The sequence below is a fragment of the Neomonachus schauinslandi genome, chromosome 10, assembly GCF_002201575.2.
Source record: "Neomonachus schauinslandi chromosome 10, ASM220157v2, whole genome shotgun sequence".
In the NCBI taxonomy this organism is placed as follows: domain Eukaryota; kingdom Metazoa; phylum Chordata; class Mammalia; order Carnivora; family Phocidae; genus Neomonachus; species Neomonachus schauinslandi.
The window spans coordinates 38,117,303-38,137,934 of NC_058412.1; the positions used below are offsets into that span (position 1 = coordinate 38,117,303).

At 46.8% G+C, this 20,632-nt stretch overlaps 1 protein-coding gene and 2 non-coding genes across 4 annotated transcripts in view; 1 reads left to right on the forward strand and 2 right to left on the reverse strand.

The window, feature by feature from the left end:
* Positions 1-5,649: 5,649 nt before the first annotated feature.
* The window catches only part of SMYD1 (SET and MYND domain containing 1), a 36,184-nt gene continuing 21,201 nt past the window's right edge, over positions 5,650-20,632 (reverse strand). Inside the window, exons 5-10 of one of the 2 annotated variants that reach the window (XM_021697581.2) lie at positions 18,687-18,725; positions 16,614-16,803; positions 9,888-9,980; positions 8,168-8,331; positions 6,756-6,924; positions 5,650-6,027 (exon numbers count right to left, since the gene is read on the reverse strand). In XM_021697581.2, coding sequence (XP_021553256.1) covers positions 5,869-6,027; positions 6,756-6,924; positions 8,168-8,331; positions 9,888-9,980; positions 16,614-16,803; positions 18,687-18,725 — 814 coding nt within the window. In that variant the 3' untranslated portion in view covers positions 5,650-5,868. The remainder of the gene's footprint in view (positions 6,028-6,755; positions 6,925-8,167; positions 8,332-9,887; positions 9,981-16,613; positions 16,804-18,686; positions 18,726-20,632) is intronic. The other variant, XM_021697582.1, reaches the window with a different exon arrangement.
* Positions 11,652-11,847, forward strand: LOC123326143. Its single transcript, XR_006540917.1, has one exon. It is a non-coding gene; the product is annotated as a U2 spliceosomal RNA (small nuclear RNA).
* Positions 20,425-20,613, reverse strand: LOC123326144. The gene has a single exon (XR_006540918.1). It is a non-coding gene; the product is annotated as a U2 spliceosomal RNA (small nuclear RNA).

Below are 20,632 nucleotides of genomic sequence, written 5' to 3' on the forward strand. Positions count from 1 at the left end.
GGCTTAGTAGCAAGCCTGCTGTAGGAGGCAGAATCATGACCCCAGAGATGTCCACACACTGGCCTGCAGACCTGTGAATATGTCACCTTACAGGGCAAAGGGCGTTTGTACATGTGATTAAGGTAAAGACCTTGAGATGGGGAGATTATCCTGGATTACCCCAGTGGGCCCCAGGTATCCTTATAAGTGAAAGAGGAAGGCAGGAGGGTCAGAGAAGGAGTGATAAGGTTGCTGACTGGGGCCACAGACCAAGGAGTGTGGGTATTCTAGAGGAAGTTTCTGGAAGCTGGAACAGGCCAGAAACAGATTCTTCCGTCAGAGTCTCCAGAAGGAACTTAGTCCTACTGACACCTCAATTTTAGCCCCGTGAGACCCCATTTTGGACTTCTGACCTCCAGAACTGTAAGATGATAACTCTGTGTTATTTTAAGCCCCTGGAGTTGTAGTAATTTGTTACAGCAACTATAGGCCATAAATACAGCTCCTAAAGACATTGGGGAAACCTTAGTCCTGTGCCTGGACCAGACTGTTCTCAGACCAAGCTGAGCTGGGGCTGCTGATAATGAGGATGAGTTCATGCCAGAGTTATGGAACACATGTGATGGCCCTGGTCGTGCTGTGTGTTGTTCCTTCCTGAGACTGATGAGGTACTCTTGAGTGCGTTACATACAGATTGGGTGATCTGTATGTAATGCTGGGCCAGGGGCAGGCAAGGGAGCTTCCGGAAGTGCTGTTTATCCTCTCGCACTGGATGTTATCATCTGTTACCATGGGCACACCTCGGACCGGGGGCTTGCACCTCTGACTGCCCTCCGATATGTTGCCACTCTTTCTGCTGTGTGCCCCAACTCTACTGATTCTCTCCTGCAGCCTTTAGAGAAGAAAACCCTGAGCAATTGGCCCAAGTCGTGGCTGTATCTGGCCCTAAATACATGTGTCTGTCGATACATTGGTGGTGCGGTGAGCAAGTGGCTTAGTTGGAAGGGGAGTAATCAGAGGTCTTAGATTTGTTTAGGCATGGCCCTGAGGGGTACAGGCTTCATAATGCAGATTTCACCCCAGCGTAAGTAAAGATTTCTTTAATGGTGTTTTTAACTATTCATTCTGTTACTTCCATGTAGCAAACCCCATATTTAGAGATCGCCAACACCACAGATTAATGTGTTCTTCTAAAGTTAAGCCAATTGCTCCAGTATATTCTCACCATGGCCAATGTCAAGCTATCAATGTGATGTTGCCGAATGCGGAGTATGGAAGAGATGGGCACAGTCAGCTCTCAAGAGCTGCTCCTGCTGATCCTTCACCTTCACTTTCTCTATAGGGGCAGGGATCCTCAACACAAGCATGGCTGGAGTGCCCCTGGAGCGCTTAGAATGGGCCAGACACTGTTCAAAGGGTTTTCACATTTTCAAAGCTTAATTCTCACAGCACATCCGTGTGGTAGGTAGGTACGTAGAAACAGGCCTGGGTGAACTCACCAGTCCAAGGTCATAGAGCTGACAATAGGAGAGCTGAGATAGGAACGTCACTGGTCTCAGTGTCCATAATCTTAAAAAGTACACTGTTCTCTAAAACTGCATTGTCTAATATAGGAGCCAGTAGCCACGTTGGCTATTTAAACTAAAATTAAATAAAATTTAAGATTCAGTTCCTCACCCACCCTAGACACATTTCACGAGCTGGAATAGTCACATGTCGGTAGTGGCTACTATATTCGATAACACAGACACAATATATTTTCATCATCACAGAAAGTTCTATTAGACAGCACTGCTCTAAATAGACTGTCAGAAAGAAAGAAGTCACACATATTTGCTTGGAAATACAGACAATTTAATGGCCTTTGTTGACTGCTGTAACATAAAAACTCAAAGTATGCAGTTTCAAGTCTCTTCTGCTCTGAGATAAGCAAATTCACTCACTTATTCATTCATTCAACACACATTAACTGAGCACCTACTATGTTCCAGGACCCCAGGCTAGGTTCTGGGGGTAGAAAGATAAATAAAGGGACACGGCTCCTGCTCACAATCTGGTGGAGGAGGCAGACAAGTAAAAGGCAATTATAATGCCATGAGGAGAGTGCTCTGGTGGGGGGGGGGGGGGTTCAAGGGTGATGTGAGAGACTCAGACAGGGAGCCAGCAGAATCTAAGGCATTTGGGAAAGGCTTCACAGAAGGGGTGATTTCCTCACTGGATGTTTAAAGATGAATAAGGAGTTGACAGGTTTCAGATATTTTAGATAGAATGTTTCAAAATTCGAGAGGCACAGGAGAACGTGAGTCACTCAGGGACCCATGAGTGAGCGGGTTTGACTGATGTCTAGGATGCAGTGGAAGTGAGTGACTAGAGCAGAAGTCAAGTGTTCTTGGGTGGTGTGCTGAGGGACAGATGTGGGGGAGGGGACAAGGGAAAGAGAATGTTTCATTTTGGATGTGCCGAGTGTGATGTGCCTGGAGAACATTCGAGAGAGCATGCGGGGCTGGAGCTCAAGAACAAGGTCTGGGAATACAGAGTTAAGAATATCAGACTCAAGGTGGTGATTAAACAAAGGGCCTGGCTGGGCTCATGCAGGGAGTGTGTGCAGAGTGAGATGAGAATGAACCAAGAGCGACCAGAAGGAACAAAGACAACCCCAGGAAATGCCAATGTATCGGGGGCAGGTAGAGAAACGGGGTTAGGGAAGAAGACGGCGAAACCACATACATCAGAGGATGATCACAAGGACATGATATCCAGAAATCAAGGGCCCGGAGTGTCAACTGATGCAGAGAAGCCAAATAACATACGGACTAAAAGCAGGCCGCCAGAGTTGACCTTGTATGAGCCATTTTAGTGGAGTTCAGGAAGGCAGCCTGCAGTGGGTTCAGGAAGAAATTGAAGAAAGTGAAGAAAGGCAGATAATAACTATGAGGGACAAGTCCTTTAAAAAAAATACTCAGCTGTGAAGATTATGACCCAAGAATCCTCAGCATGGTTGTTGATGAAGAAGGCAGCAGATGGAGGAATGTCAAGGATCCAGGGTGGGGAGGGAATTAGAGGTGAAGCAAGGCCCCAAGACCATCAGAGGGAAAGGGGTCCAGAGCACAGTGGAGAGTTAGCTTTGTGGGAGGAGAGGGGTTCCCATTCCAATGGTGTCAGAAGGAGGAAAAGAAGGTCAAGCACAGATAAGACGTGCATGAATGTGGGAAGAGGATTGAGGGCGTCCCATCTCCTGACCTCTGTTTCTCTACAAAGCAGGAGATGAGCTTCTGCTGAAAGCCGAAGACTGGAGGACAGGAGTGAAGGCCTGAAATTGCTACTGGGAAAAAGGGAGAGAGAGCCAACGAGGGGCACATGAAACACTTCTGGGCTGCGCCCAAAGGCCAGCTGAGGTTGGCAAGGAGTCTGTAGAAGTGCCTGTGTTCAGAAAGGTACTGTTCTCTCGGGCTGTGCTTAGCATCTCCTGGAGCAGCACAGGGAAAACAAGACAGCTACATGAACCCAGGGTTGGGACTCTGCCAGGCAGGAAGGGAGAATGGGCAGATAGGAAGGAGGGCTGATGAACTGGCTTATCTGGAAGGAAGAAAAGACAGGAGGAGGGTGAAATACTAGAGTATACATGATGTCATCTAGTAATCTGGGGTGGAGAAAAAAGAGAGGTGGAAAGGTAGGAAGCAATGACCAGAAAGTTAGACATGAAAAATGGAGAAATTATGACGAGGAGAGGGTATTAATGAAGAAATTGGAAAGTCATCTGTTATTGAGTAAATTGAGAATCTGTGAAGCAAGAGGATTAGATGATTTTTGTAAGTGGACATTGAAGACACCAAATTTGAGGCAGAGGGGATGGAAAATGAGACCATGAATATGGGAGAATGACCAGCGGAATGGCAAAGGACAGTGACAGAGAAGGGAAGAGGCTTGGGGGGAGGTTTTATAGGAGGGCAGGAGAGTGATCATTTGAATGTGCACTGGGTTCCTGGGAGATTGCTGGTGCCATCTCTAGGCCTGTTAGTATGAAAGCTTAGAAGACTGTCAGTCTTCCTGTGAAAGCTTCTAGAGAAGGGGGTATCCTTGAAGAAGAGCTGAATGCCAGGTATGAGTATTTTGCAAAGAGGTAGCACATTCACAGAGCTTTGGGCCAATTTTTGGCACACTTGCAGAGCCACTGGAGAGGTTAAGAGAGAGGCAGCAGATGGTTCTGAAGATGAAGGGGGTAGTTGGAGGAGCTAACACTTTAGGCACAGATGATAAATATGGGGCTTGGTGGAATCACTTCAAGATGGTAGCTAGAGCTCTGGGGTCAAGGGTGGCCCCAGATGGTATGGAAGGCTTGGTGACACCCCTAAATGGATAGCTTTGCTCCAGGATTCCCCTAAAACACTGGTGAGAATTTTAGAACTCCAGAAGATAACAGCACAGCTAGATTGGCTGATTCCAAGACCCTCACTCTTGGGTGGAAACCACAGCAACCTCCCAGGATGTGATGGCAACTTGGTCATATTCCCAAGGAGATCCTAACCTAGGCGTGTGGAGTCTGGATTAGACATTCCTCCTGGTGAGAAGAGCAGAGGTCCCAGGGCATGGGCAGTGAAAGAAATTAAGCAAAGGAAATCATAATTATTCCTTACTAAGGACAGAAATTTACTGGGGGCCACTGATGATGTCTAAGCTGGTAAAGACCATCCAGGCACATGTAACCAAATAAAACTCCCCAAAACCAATTCTGCTGAACCTAAAACCATCAGGTATGTGTGTTTCCAAGTTTCTCCCTCAGCTTCATCCTGCTAAGACTTCAATCCTGGTTGGCCAATGGCCAGGAAAATCTCAGATATCGTCCAAGTGGCACCCACATCACAGGGAATCAAGGCTTGGCAGTGAGGGTGGGGGAAGGAGACACTCCTTCTGGGTGTTTTAGAAATAGTTTCCGAATAATACTTGGAATCCAGACCTTAAACTGAGGCCTCAAGTGGCTAGGGCAAAGCCCCACCTCTTTCTTTTTTTTTTTTTTTTTTTTTTTTAAAGATTTTATTTATTTATGTGACAGAGAGAGACACAGCGAGAGAGGGAACACAAGCAGGGGGAGTGGGAGAGGGAGAAGCAGGCGCCCCGCGGAGCAGGGAGCCCGACGTGGGGCTCGATCCCAGGACCCTGGGATCATGACCTGAGCCGAAGGCAGACGCTTAACGACTGAGCCACCCAGGCGCCCAGCCCCACCTCTTTCTGCATATTCACCTCATTCTCATATTTACTAAGAGGTTTTGGTTCTCTGAGTAGAAACTAAATGGCCCCAACATGGCCCCTTCTTCATAATTCCACGCTAACCTGAAGAAATTGAACATCACCCATCCTCGTCAGATAAGACCGCAGTATTCCAGACCATGAGTAAGACTAGCAGTCCCAGAGATATATGCACAGATAGGTGAGCAGCCATCTGAGACTCCAGGCACTTGCTACCCTCAGCTCAAATGTCATCTCCTCCATGACACACTTCCCAACGCATACACCACCCCCCCATACCAGACATATGCCTGCCACTGCACCCCCCTATATAGTTTACCATTGTATTTATTATACTGTGCTTTAATTGTTTACATTTTGCCTCCCCAGCTACATTTGAAACTTCTTTATCCCTAGGGCCTTCCACCCAATAAATATTTGTAGGATAAGATGAGCTAGCCTGGGCTGGGATAGAGTTCAATTGGGAATTGAACTAATTTTAATTGAACCAAAATGAACTGAGGAATACAGAACAGTACATTCCCAGAGCAACAAGAGTGAACATTATTCTGCCTTCCTCATCAAGGGTCTTCCCAGAAACCCACTACCTCCAGAATGTCTCCCCAGTTCCCCAGCCACGGTGCCCCTCCCCCACCAGACAGGTCCTCATTGCTTCTTATGGAACAGAGCCGGGGCTGGCTCATTGCTGGGCTCGGCCATGACCTGCATGGGCTGGTTGCTGAGGGCGGCCTCGCGCATCTTGTGGTACATGAACTCGTTCTGGCGGAACATGCGCAGCTCCATCTCCGTTTGCACCCGCATGGCCTGTGGGACACAGACACACCATAAACAGTGATGACAGGCTTAATATACTAGGCATAAAGTTAGTCTTCTCAGACATTTTATGGCACCAAAGTCTGTCCTCTTTCCCTGTACCATACTGCCCTGAGGACAGTCCTTTGGACCCTGTCACCCTCAAAAAAACCAGTTCTTCAAAGCACAAAGGAAACCAGCAATTATTAAGAGCATGCCATTTGCTAGGCACTGTGCTGAGGGCTTTTCGCACATTAACTCACAGAACCCTTATTACAACCCTATCCCTTTTCTCCATTTTACTGATGAGGAGACTGAGGCCCATACATTCCATGTTTGCGCTCACACAGCTGGAAAATGGTGACACTGGAGTTTAATCCCAGCAGTCTGATTCCAGAGCCTGTGCTCCCCAGTTCCACTCTAGGCAGCACGTTTTCCAGTGTACGTGGCTGCACGCACACTGCTGGGTAGGCTTTCTCCATCCACGCTTGGAGCATCTCGGGCTTCAAACCTCAACTTTGCCATCCACTCTCTATGTGACTATGGCCAGGCTAAGCCCTTCCAGGGGCCCCAGTTTGCTCAGATGTAAAACAAGGGAAGTGGACTAAAGCATTTCTGAATTCCCTTCTGGTCCAGTGGGCAATCTATGAACTTTCCAAAAGCAGAGTCCAGAACCCAGCTCCCATCTGTAGAGAGAGCTCAGACCAGAAAAGAAGGCCCAGCCCTGACATGCTACTTGCCTCTAAGTCCTTGGTGATTGGGTGGGAGGGTCCGTGTGTCACCAAGAGAATGGCATAGGCTTTGCAGATCATCCCGTGCCCCACCTCAATGTTACCAGCATGCCAGTTGGTCAGGCCTGCCCGCATCACGGCCATGCCCAGTTGGGCATTGTTGGGGTGGTAGAGCTTCCTGTGGGGACACAGCAAGTAACTGTCACAGATAATCCCAACCTTCCTTATATCTGCACAGCATTTGACAACTTACCAAGTACCCTCATTGACTTGGTCCATCTGCTCTCCCACCAGTGCCATGAGGTATCTGCAGCCCGTGGAGCAGGGACTGAGCCACAGAGAAGGGGAAGAGTTACCAAACACCCCACATGGTGAGGTTGTGGGAGCTGAGACTGCCCAGGGCCACAAAGCCAAGTCCTCATGGGCAAAAGAGTCAGGACTCCACGAGAGAACAGGAAGTGGGGCGCTCTCGGGGACACCCCAGCCTTCTTCCTGGAAAGCAGTTCAGGGGAGTAAAAAGAACTTGAATGTCCTTCTTGGGACAGAACTGTAGTCTCACCTCCTTGGCACCCTCCTAACAGAGCTTCCTTTTAGCATATTGTACTAATTTTCCTGGCTTTTGTTTATGAATAACATTCTCTCAAAAAAATGGAACCTGCTTGTGCCAACTTACTCATCTGACCAAAGATACAAAGTCACATCCAACGTGGACATGGAAGGCAAGAGAAGACATTGGCAGAGGGAAGGCAAGGGCTTTGCATTTTATAATTTGTAAGCAAGGATGGCTAACACCTCATTCATTCATTCATTCATTCATTTTTAAATAAAAGAAAAGGTTGCTTGTGCTGACTGCTAGGGGGGGGAAACTTCTTGAAGCACTTAAAAAATCAGGCGGGACTTAGCCTTAAGAAAACCAAAAGCAGGGCGCCTGGGTGGCTCAGTTGGTTAAGCGACTGCCTTAGGTTCAGGTCATGATCCTGGAGTCCTGGGATCAAGTCCCGCATCGGGCTCCCTGCTCAGCGAGGAGCCTGCTTCTCCCTCTGACCCTCCCCCCTCTCATGTACTCTCTCTCTCTCATTCTCGGTCTCTCAAATAAATAAATCTTAAAAAAAAAAAAAAAAAGAAAAGAAAACCAAAAGCAGGAGATGCCGCCCATGTGACAGAGGAGCTGGGGGATTTGGGAAAGACCAGGGATGACAGATAGGTTTCATCTCGGGTACCAGCCCTGATGATGTGGTCATTACTCCTCGGAGCACCGTGGTAAAAAGGCTCAGTGGTAAAGATAAAAAGGACCGCGATCGATTACTGATGCCTGCTGCGGGTTACAGGAGGGGGACGTAGCAACGTGCGTGCCGTCTACATGCCAGCCCTGAAACAGACACATTCCAGGGCACTTTCTGAGACCCAGCATTGCTACCTACATATAGCCATCCACCATCCTCCTGGCGTAGTACGAGGCCTCCTCAAAGGCCTGGAGGTAGGAGAGGACCTCGGAAACAGTGCTCAGCATCCGCAGCGTGTAGAGGTTGGTGTCGGCAAACACTGGCTCCTGCTTCTGCAGGCACCCCCGGCATAATTTCACAACCTGGAGGAGACACGGGCCCTGTCCATTACCACTGCATTCACGTAGGGGAGCATCACCACGACACTGGACACTCATTCTTTTAAGGTTGAGGACATTGCTGACGGGGTGGAAAAGCACGGGTTTGTAATCAGAAAAGCAAAACGGTCCTATTTGGCTGCAGAGTAGGGATGAAGAGGGTACCTGTGGGAGACGTGGCTGGCAGGGCAACGTGCAAAGTGAGGTGTTCTCATCGTCAGTAGGTGGCAGAGAGTTAGAAAGGGAGAGACTGACTGACTGACTGGTTCTCACAACCATACGATGACATAGGTACTACTAATATTCCCATTTTGCCAGATAAGGAAACTGAAGCACAGAGAGCGTAAGGACTTTGCCAAAGTCACACAGGTAGTAAAACATGGAGCAAGAATTCAAACTAAGCAGTTGTGCTTTATCTTAACCACCATTCCTGTGATTCTCCACTCTGGCCGGGCTCTGGAATTACTCGGAGACCTTTTTAAAAACCGCGTTGTTTGGGCCCTACCCCAGACCAAGTGAAACCAAATATCTGGGGGAGACCCTGGCATCTGTACCTGGGTGGTCCTTACGCACAGTGAGGTTGGACAATCATTCCCCGAGGGAAGTGTACAAGATGAGCTGGCAGAGAGGGAGGCTCCCAGGAGGCTGGGAGACCCGCCAGGAGGATGTCGCATTGGTTCCGGTAAGGAATAAGTCTTGTGCTGGTCACCCCACTAAGGGCTCAAAAATGTGCAATGAATGAGTAAATGAGGAGGATGAAGATAAAGGAAAAGCAGATAGAAACGAACACAAACTAATCTCCCACACTGCCATGCCTTGGTGGCTTCCAAACCCAGCCACATGCCTGAGATGTTTAAAGAGCTTGGATTCACAGTCTGTTGCAGATTGGATGAATCACATCTGAGGGGGTGAGACAGAGGACTGTGCATTTCCAGCAAGCTGCCCAGGTGAATTTGATGCAAATGCTCTGCAGATCAGTGTTTGGCGGGGGGTCTCAACTTTGGGTGCCTGTTGAGATCACTTGAAAGTTTTAATTAAAAGTCCCGACGTCTGGGCTCCACCCCAAGAGATTTTGGATGAAATTGTCCTGGGTCGGCATCTGAGCATCAGGATTTTTCAACGATTCTAGTGTACAGCCAGTTGATAATTCCTGCTGCTTTGAGAGCCAGGGCTGAATGCTCAGTAGAGACTGAAAACTGCAGCCAGGACATACACTCAATTACGAAAAAGCAAGCAATCCACTGCCATCTCCATTCCTCCACCTCTGATGCCAACCTGAGATATCACAGATCCCCCGGGGACATTTGTCAGGTTGCCTGTGCTCTCCCCAGACCCAGCTTCAGTAGGCTGAACAATCACTGAGAACACACCTCTAAGAGGCACTAAAGGCAAGAAGAGTCACAGTCCAAACCAATGGACATCCTCCAGAAAAACAACCTGCTCGATAGCCTCCCCATCTCCACCCCACCCCATTTCACCCCCTTGCCAGAGAACCATTCTGCTCTCTTCCCCTACCCATCCCTATAAAAATGAATTCTTACCTCATGGTACAGACCCTCAGAGCGAGCCCTGTCAATTTTTTCCAGTGTATCCTTGGAGAATTGTATCATCTCCTTTACCACCTCCTGAGATGGCTGGGAAAGAGAGGGATGATGAGTTAGACACCTCTTCACGAAGCAACCAACTGCATCTCTGAATAGCCGCCATCTTTGACATTCAGTGTCGTGCAAGATTGATGCCTTCCTCATTCTGAATGCTTCACCTCCGTACATGCTGCTCCAGATCCCTATAGCTTTTGCAGCTCCCTCATCAAGCTTCTGACTCAGGTGCATTTTCCACTGACCAAGCCCTGGAGCCTTGCTGCCAGCTGGTCATTCCCCACCTTGTGCTCATGCCTGGGTTTTGGGAGCCCAGGGCAGAATCTGACCTTGATCTCTGTGGTATTTTCTTTGGTATTTTGGATTTTTATTCTATCACCCAAAATATTTTCCATTGTTCCTCATTACTTCAAGTCAACCACATATTGCACAGGTATGCCCTTGCGTTTTAGTCTTTGCTCAACTCACTGATTTTTTTTTTAAAGATTTTATTTATTTATTCATAAGAGATAGAGAGAGGCAGAGGGAGAAGCAGGATCCCCGCTGAGCAGGGAGCCCAATGAGGGACTCGATCCCAGGACCCTGGGATCATGACCTGAGCTGAAGGCAGAAGCTTAACCATCTGAGCCACCCAGGCGCCCACAACTCACTGATTTAAATACTGACCAGCACAGGGCTGAGGACAGAAGCTTAAGGCTTGACCCCAAAAAATCCTTTTCCAGCTTGCCATTGGAGTTCATTAAAGAGGGGACTTGTGACTGTGGGCATTTAAATCCTTTCAAAGTATCTTAGCATCCAGTTCCTATTTCTTTGTCTTGACCACGTGATATCATGCGAGAGTTTGTCAGCTGTCTCTGTGAAATTTGAATTCATTACGCTTACAGCGTTTGCCTGAGCAGTCTAGTGCTCTTTTTTCTTTTTTAAGATTTAATTATTTATTTGAGGGGGGGAGGGGAAGAGGCAGAGTGAGTCATAAACAGACTCTGCACTGAGCACGGAGCCCAATGCAGGGCTTGATCTCATGACCCTGGGATCCTGACCTGAGCCAAAACCAAGAGTCAGACATTTAACCAACTGCACCACCCAGGTACCCCTTTAGTGATCTTTTTTTTTTTTTTTAGATTATTTATTTATTTATTTTTGCGAGAGAGAGAGAGAGAGAGCACAAGTGCACGAGCAGGGTGAGGGGCAGAGGGAGAAGCAGACTCCCTGCTGTTCAAGGAGTCTGATGTGGGACTCGATCCCAGGACCCTGGGATCATAACCTGAGCTGAAGGCAGACGCTTAATGGACTGAGCCACCCAGGTGCCCCTCTAGTGATCTTATTTTTAAAGAATGAAGCTTTGATTATTTCAGGGAAAGAGGTACCTTAATTAAAAAGCCCATAAGGGAATCATAATTTTGAAGAAAAAGTGCCAAACTTCTCAATGTCCAAAGAAAAAGTTTACTTGCTGTGCTCATCCATATCAGAAACTCTTTTCTAGAATTAACTTTTTTTCTTTTTTCTTTTGCTTAGGCAAATCTGATAAAACTTTCTTCCAAAATGAAAATAACTTAATTATTTATTTGGACCATAAAACTTATACATGGAAACTAAAAAAATAAAACATATGAAAAAAGCATGGAATAAAAATAGAAATCCCTAGAATCCACCCAAAGATGAACACAGCATTTTGAGGAACATTTTCCAACGCATATATACAGGAATATCGCTTCTCGGCCTTTTGGCTAAGATCAAGTGTAGCATATATACAGGAATAATATTTAAAATATTTAACAAGTGGCACAGGAAAGGCACTGACCAATCAGAACAGACAGTGACCGTAAACAGCAAGCATGTCGATCACGGCCTTCTCGGTATGTACTGGCTGAACTGCATTCCTGTAGGCGTGCACATGCACGTGTGTATATGCCAAGAGCACCAAATATCTCTTCTAACTGGAAGAGGACCACATCTCTGTCTATGGTCTGTTCTTTCACTCAGTAGGTATGGATATTTTCCCATACCAATATCAAAATATATCACCACTTTTAATAATTGTAGCAGTTTCCACTCTATAAAGCCAGAATAATTTATTTAACCAGGTCTCCAGTTTTCCAAATTTTTCACTATAAGGAATTGAGTTCAGTGGCTCCATTTAGATTTGCTGCTTACATTGTTTTGTGAGGTCACCTTCACTAAACTACCAAAAAGTAACAGGAGGATGGGCGTTCGTTCCCTTAAAAACATACTCCCTTAATAGATGGAGATCGGGATCTTCCCTCAGTCTGGCAGCTGTCCTGAGCCAGTTCTGCAGTGTCCCCCTTGCAGTATGAGAGGCCCCTGGCCAGGACAGCTTGCTTCTGGGTTAGGATCTCCTAAAGGAATGGGCTTTCTATTTACGCTTCTACTCACCTCACTTACTTTGGCTTCTGTGGAGTTCTTGACTATCCCCACAACTTTGACTATCCTCATTTCCTTCTGTATCTGGCCTCTGCACATCTACCTATACTTGCCACATTGCCTGACTCCAACCATTGATGCATCCACCACTGCTATGACTTCTGCTCACAGGCCTCACTCCTGACCTCACCTTTGTCTTGATCTTTGATATGGCTGAGATTTCTGGCTTCTGGCTGTCTTCTAGCCCCAGAGTACTACTTAGCCTTCTGTTAACTTGGACCTTGTCTTGGTTCCAGACAAGTCATTTAAGTGCATATTCACTTTCCTAAATTCATTTGAATCAAGCACATAAGTAAGAGGGGGTCCATGTCTCACCTGGTTGTACAGAGCTCTATAACTGCTAGTCCAGAGGTGTACCAGTAGTCTGCCAAACCTAGATTCTTGGTGTCATCCACAGCTTGCTGCCCAAACAGTGGCTCATAAAATCAATCTAGTTTATGCTCACTAGTCTTTAATCTACTGTAAGTTCCATCATCTTTAAAACTCAAAATTCTTAGTGAATCTTCTGGAGTAATCAATAGCTTGCAGGGTAGAGTTGGAGAATACCAAGTGGTCAGGATGTTAATAAAAAGTCTCGTTCAATTTGATGTTGTAAGGAAGAGTGTTACTTCAAGCTTTGGAAGTGAATCAAATTTTTTCAAGGAGGCAACTGCCAAGATTCTCAAAGCAACCTGGCTAGAAGGTTGTTAATGACATGTGCAACATGTGATAAAGCTATTCTGAGAAAGGAAATGGGGCTGTTCCACTTGGCTCCACTTTTCAGAGTAAAGGCAGGAGGAAAGCATGATCTGCAGATAGGATTTAAGGAACCCTACAGAGAGAGACTCCCCTCCTAGAAGCACAAAGTAAATAGACAACCAGGAGGAAAAGAGTGAGGAGCTGGAGCAGGGGGAAATGCCAGTGGAGAAGGAGCCAGAGGAAGGCTAGAGGAGGAAGGGGAGGAGTCCGCAGAAGGGGAGGAGCCACTGAGGGAGAGGAGCTAGAAGAGGAAGAGAAGAGCAAAAGAAGGACACTGGTTCCCCAACCTTGAAAAACTAGTACATTCTTATCGTGAAAACCAGGGGTGAGGGCTGGGGAGAGAGAAAAAGAAAAACCTAAGCAACCTAAACAAGGAGGCTCCAAAGCTACAGTTGAGGGGAATGTTCTACATTTTGGTGTTATTTTCTCATTTTTTAAATATTTGGTTTTGATTTTTCTCCAGGTTACCGTATACATTTAACTTTGGAAGGGAGAAAAGAGTCTGGTCTCTTAACAAAAAATTAAGTAGTGGTGGGAGCAAGTTATGAAACAAATACTCAGGGCCACATATCAGGAAGGAAGACTGGCTGGCTTGCAGATAAAACACACATTATCCCACAGGTTCTAGAAGGTCAGGGTAAGGGTGGACACAGGAGCTAATTCTTTTCTGTAGCTCCTGTGGTACTGTGCTTGGTGCCCTGCACATACATGCCAATATACAACGGCAGAATACAGAACCTTTGACTTCGTGAAAAGAAGGGTGTTCCTACAAAAAACCCGTATTAGGGGCGCCTGGGTGGCTCAGTCGGATAAGCCTCTGCCTTCAGCTCAGGTCATGATCCCGGGGTCCTGGGATTGAGCCCACCCCACACATCGGGCTCCCTGCTCAGTGGGGAGTCTGCTTCTCTCTCTCCCTCTGCCCCTACCCCCCGCTCATGCACAGGCTCTCGCACTCTCGCTGTCTCAAATAAATAAGTAAAATCTAAATAATAATAATAATAATAATAATAATAATCCATGGGTCCCAACTCCTTTGTATCCTATCTGGAAAGGGTGACTCTCAACTTCTCCACGCCAAGCATCACTGATCTATTGCTTATAGCCTTCTCCTCCTCCTTCTGTCTGTATCAAGCCTGACTATGCTTACACAGGCATATGTGTGCATGAATCTGTGTGTGTGTCCCTTTTATTTTTTATAAATGGCAGCATACACAGTGTTATGGGTTGAATTGCATTCTCCCAAAATTCATATGTTAAGTCCTAACCCCCAGAACCTCAGGATGCAACCTTATTGGAAATAGGTCACTGCAGACTTAATTAGTTAAGATGAGGTCATAATGGAGTAGGGTGGGTCCTTAATCCAATATGACTAGTGTCCCTCTAAAAAGAATACCAGGTGAAGAGAAAGAGACACACAATGTGAAGAGACACAGAGAGAAGACAGCCATCTGAAAGCCAAGGAGAGAGGTCGGAGGAGAGCCTCCCCTCACAGGCCCCAGAGGGAACCGACCCTGCCAACATCTTGATTTCAGACTGCCAGACTCCAGAACTGGGAGAGAGCATATTTCTGTTGTCAGCCACCCACTCTGGGGTCCTGTGTTATGGCAGCCCTAGCGAACTAATACAGTGGCAATGTTTGGCTCTTAATTCTTTTCCCTTAAGAAATAGAGCTCATTCCATATTTGTACACAAAAATCTACCTCATTGGTTTTAGTGACTGCAAGGTAATTTAATTTAAATATTTCCCTATTGGTGGTTATTTAGGTTTCATTCAGTCGTTGTTCTCAACAATGCTGCAATATATCTCTTTATATGCATACCTTTGTGCACATATGCAAGTAACTCTGCTGGGTAAATTCTTAGAAGTAGAACTGCTTGGGCAAAGAGTAAAAAATATTATATCTTAAGAATAAAAATAAGTTAGTGGCAGGGCACCTGAATGGCTCAGTTGGTTAAGCGTCTGCCTCTGGCTCAGGTCATGATCCTGAGGTCCTGAGATCCAGCCCCATGCTGGGCTCCCTGCTCAGCACAGACTCTGCTTCTCCCTCTCCCTTTGCCCCTCTCCCCCACTTGTACTCTCTCCCTCTCTCTCTCAAATAAATAAATAAAATATTTAAAAAAATAAGTTAGTGGCAAAAAAAAAATGAAGTCTAGAATAGCCAGAGGATGAACAAGAGAAATGAATCAAGTAAGGAAATAGTGTTATCTAAACATTAGCACTGATAGCATTGAGTAATGAATTAATCGAGAGTGGCCCCACCACCTGCTTGTAGTCTTTGCTCTAATCAGAGGCAAACTTCTGCCCATATGTACAATGCAGAAGTTAAGTACATCAAGAAGCATATCTGTGTATCTGTATCTTAAATGTACTAGTGGACTGTGGATTATAGAGAAGGGCTCAGACAGCCTCCCCACAGGAGTCCAGCTCCTGGCTAAAAACCTATGTGTAATTTTTCAGACCTGACCACAGACAATTACAAAGGCTCTACCTGGCATGCCTGTGGGGGAAAGTGCCCTCCCTTCAGAGCCTGTTGGGAGGCCCAGTCAAGGACCCAGGTACCCTCTGCTGCTCATGTTCTTTGCACAGTTTCATTCCTAGCCAGGGGCCTTCATTCCTAGGCCTTACAGGGGAGGAGGAGGGAAACTTGAAGACACTCTTTCTCGCTCCAACTCAGTACCCAGCACTTTTCCACTCCTAGCCCTTCCCCCACACCTTCTACCTTACCATAAAAGTGCTGGAGCCCTTTGTTCTGAGCCCCCCTCAGCAGTGAGAAGACCCCCCCACATCTGTGCTGATCCACCTGACCCTCCACCTGTGCACCTTTCCATGGGGGAAAATGGAACAGGAGGAGTCCAGTTTTAGCCTTTTGTTTATACCATTGCTGGTCTCTCTCCCAGCTTAGCTGAGCTTCTGACATCCCCCTCCAAAACCCTTCAGATGCTCAACGGTCTCACCATCAACCAGGCAACAGGCTACTCAGGAGTTAAGCATACAAACCAATCTCCACATGGCCCAATGTCCACATTACCCATTCAAGGGGAGTAGGAATATCTTGGTGATAACCAGGCCACTAATCCCTTTGCCCATCTGGTCTCAATAAATGAAATTCTCAGCATTACTTAACCAGCAAAAGGGCAAAGAGAGGAACTAAAATTTACTCGGTGCCTCCCCTATATGCCACTCCCTTTACAGATATTATTTTGTTCAATCCTCTTAACAACCCCTTCTGGTGGGTGCTATCATTCTTATTTTACAGAGGAGAAAACTGAGCAACTTCCCAATGCAGACTCCTGGCAAGGGGTGGCTCCAGGACACTAGCTGGGACCTGTTGTCAGTGCTCTGTCCATTACCCCATAGCACCTTTCCAACAGTTACAGGCTGGTTCTCCAGGAACTAGCAGCCAGGGTGCGCTGATTAGCGGTGACCTCCAGCCTCACCGGCTCCTGGAGAAGTGGATCGCCAACACCCCAGTAGCAGGGCGCGCATACCTTTGGGTCATCTTTGACCCCCAGAAACAGGTCATCCTTTAGCTTTTTTTGGCAGTGCTCACATGTGCAGTCAAAGTAGTACTGCTTCTTCAGCTGCTTCTTGCGCTCTTCGCTGACATTAAGGAAGTCGATATAGGACACTGTCAGCTCCTCTCCTTCTGAGATCTTACCCAGGGCCCGGAGCTCAATCCTGGAGAGGGTAAAGGAAAGAGGAAGTCAAATCCAGGGCCATCAGAGTGGGGTTTCTGCTCTTCAAGGTCTCTAGGAGTTGAGTCTCAAAGACAGCTTCCACTAACACTCTGAGAAAACTCCCATTCCCCCCCACCAAAAAAAGGGGAAATGTGACCTAAAGGACAGTTTTCTGGATAATTCTGTTCTACTCGTAGTAACAATCAAATCGGCTCCATTTAGTTAACTGCTCTGAAATCCAATTAAAGAGATTCCAGGTAGAGGGCTGGACCTGGTCACAAGGCCGTACCTAGCTTCCATGCCTGCAATTATCCCTGTACAGTTTGGCTACTGATGGCCTGCAACAAAGGGGATCAACCTCCCCATTTCACAAGGGAAGGCATTGCCACCCAGAGATGGGAAGGAACTTCCCCTGAGGTCCCACGGCACTTTGGCAACAGTCAAGATCAGAAATCAAGTGCCATGCATGCTTCACCTCACCATACCACTCTCCCTGGATAGTCCTCAGTCTGCCTCCCGGGTCTGCCATGTGCAAGAAAGGAGATACACCAAAGCCCTTGATTTTAGAGCTCTGCCAGTATTTTAAATAGTTCCATGTGGCCAATTCCTGGGCCAGTGTTGAGTGTGGCTCTCTGATGTCTGGTCCTGGTGGGGTAAGTCAGCAGTTCTGCCCCCACCAACCCCTTCTCCAGGCACGGCTCCATTGTGGTATTCAACGGTGATTCAGTACCAGCTGAGTTAGGATTTCTAGCAGCTTTGCTTCCCATCATGATTCAGGCAATTCTTGCAAGGTTTCAGAATATCTCAAATTATTTCAATCGTGTTAAGAGAATTTTCAAAACCAAATTGATTTAATGTCACTCAAACATGAAAATACGCATGCCCCATTTTACCTAACTCGGAACTGGGGATCAGGGGATGAATAGTGACCACCACTCCATTCTGCCTCTTCCATCTCTAACGCCCTGCAATTCTAGAGTTCAGCTAATTGAGCCACACATGGACAATTTATTTAAGCATTCCTTGGAGAGATGAGAAATGCAGCCCAGAGCCACAGAGACTTAGAACAAGGAAGGTCCCTAGAGTAGAGACGCTCTCATCTTGACCTTTGCTTTATAGATGTGGAACCAAACGCCCAGGGGATGATGGGAATCATCTAAAGTCACGTGCAATGCAGGCCAACACAGACTCCAATGCACCAACTACTCCTATCCCTGCCTTCCCAGAGCCCAAACTCCCACACAGAGCTTTGTTCTTAATCCAAAGAGCATTTCAAGTACTTTCAAACTAAACCTGAGAAAAAGACCCATCTGGGGCCATTTATTTGTCATTAAGAGAAGTCAAAGCAAAATCTAACCTAAGCCACTAATTCACAGTTGGCCAGAAGCAGTAAACAGAATAGTGTGAATAAATATTTATCAAAAATATCACAGTTACAGGTGCTATTTTCAGAAGCCAGTCTGGGTGGGAAGTTGGGGGTTATAAACAAACACAGTCCTTTAGTAGGTCAATAACATCAGCAGTCCTCATTTTATGATAAGCAGGACTTTGAGAGACAATGTGGGCTTTGCTAAGATGACGTGGACTAGAAAGAATCGTCATGCTTTGGGGTTGGGGGAGTGAGAGAAATAAGGTGTGAAAGATGGGGAAGAAAAGAAGCAAAGGAAAGCAAAGGCACAGCAGGGAGTGGGTGGGTGAGGAACAAAATGATTCATATATATGCATTTAAAATACAGCATTCAGCAAAGATGAGACTCTGGGGATGCAGGAGGACATTACAGCCAGAGAGCAGCCACGGAGTCCCAGGAAGGGATGGCCCCAGCAAACCGGGCAAGTGAGGAAGATGGGTCAGAGGAGCAGGGATGCTTGCAAAGACTGACCCACCTCATCTGGGTATGAAACATGGATTTCACTGCCTCATGACTGAAAGACAAAACAGACACCCGAATGGAAATCATTACCATTGGCCACTCCAGTACAGCTAGCAAGGGGGCACAGCATCCCAGCTGACGCAATCAAAGTTTTGGCCATCACAACCACCTTTATATCCCAGCCCCTTCCAGCTGGGCTCACTTGACAAGATGCAGCCTGGTATAGTGGAAAGTGCACTGGCTTTGGAATGAGAAGTTCTGGGCTCAAAGGTCCTCAGCCTTTCCTGGGCTCAGTGTTCTCAACTGTAACCTGGTAATGGGATTGCCATGAGACAGTGCATTTAAAAGTAGGTGCCAAAAAATGTAACGGGATGCTATTGTTATCTCACTCAGAAGCATCTTGGCCGAATAAGTGTTGCCTCTTTGATGTCTATCTTGGAGGCTGTGTGAACTGTGTGTGGAGACTGGTTAGGTCACACAGGTCGTATATAAAATTTGTTGGGGTTAGAATTGGGTTCTTTCCACTATGGCAGGCAGCCAGGCTGTGACTGCAAAGTCACCTCTTGCACAACAGCCAAGAAGCCAGGTAAAATGTGGCTGCTCAAAATTAGTGGGTGCAAAGAAGCCAGAGCAGACACCAGAAATGATCTGAAGAAAGGGCTCCCAGGTTCCTGTGGCTGTCACATGCAGTGACAAGGGGAGGCCTGGGTCACCACTGCTTGGGGGAGTGGCATCCTGAAAGACCAGCCCCATATGTGGCTAAATTTGATCCTCGGCAACCAGGCTAACCTGGGACAACAGCCCCTCTGAGGAGGATTCCATGAGGTTTAGGAAGGGAACTGCAAATGCTGGGGGAAAATTATCATTTGGATTCCAAATAGACTTACTCACTTGCTCAAGAGCCTGGTGTCTTGCAGGCCCTTCCTTCCAGAAATAGGAAGGAAAAGGGGAATAAGAGTCCCTGCTAGATTGGGGTTTAGGCTTGATTCCTGACTGAGAACCAGAAACCATTGTCTCTGGTTTCCAGGAAGTTTTGGGGGGGAAACCTGCCCATTGTTGATGGCTCAGAGATGACTTGCATCTGTCATGAAAGCTTGTCTCGTCTCTAAGAGCAAAATAAGTAATATTGCTTAGGTCTTGTTCCTCCAAATCCCCCCCTCCCTGAGCCATGGACAACAAGGGTCTCTTCCTGTTTGCTGACTTCTCCACTTATGCCCACCCCCAAGACACATTCTTTGTCCTTCTGTCCCCTGATCTGTGCCTTTGGAGTGGTGGGTCAGGGGCACTGGCTTCTAAAGGGCTTCATCACTCAGTGTCCTTTGCTGTCTGGCTTCTGGTTGGAGTTTGGCCAATGGGAGGAGATCAGAAAGTGGGAAGAGAGAGACGTTGGGATATTTAGTCTCCTGGCTCCCTCTCTGCCTCAGCATGGATCCAGCAGTGGCTGCTTTCTCTACCAGTACAGCCAAGTTATTGGGTGGGGGGTGAAGAAAGGAACCTCTCCCATGGCTGCAGCTCTTACCAGGTGCAGGAACAGTACACCTGCACCTCTAGGTCTAGAGGCGGTAATGATTTCAATCTCACCATTCCTTGTTAGTTTCTTAAACTTTACCCTTACTTCTGTAGATTGTCCTGTTAATTAAATTCTCTTTGGGTAAACTCTGAGTGTGCCTTCTGATTTCTGCTGGGACCTTGACTAATATATGCTCCTGCCAAGCAGCTTTGCAGCTGATGCTGTTCTGCAATGACCTCTAGATAGATAATCCCAGGCTTCAAGCTTTAAAACAGTAGTCAGAGGTTTACCTAACATATCTAGGCAGACTCCAGAAACATGCAAAGACTCAGAAATTATCCATGTGGAATTCTTTGCTATCTTCATCATTACCTTTCTCCCATCCACAATGATTCTACACTTGATCTTAGCCAAAAGGCCAAGAAGCAATCCACAATGATTCTAGAATG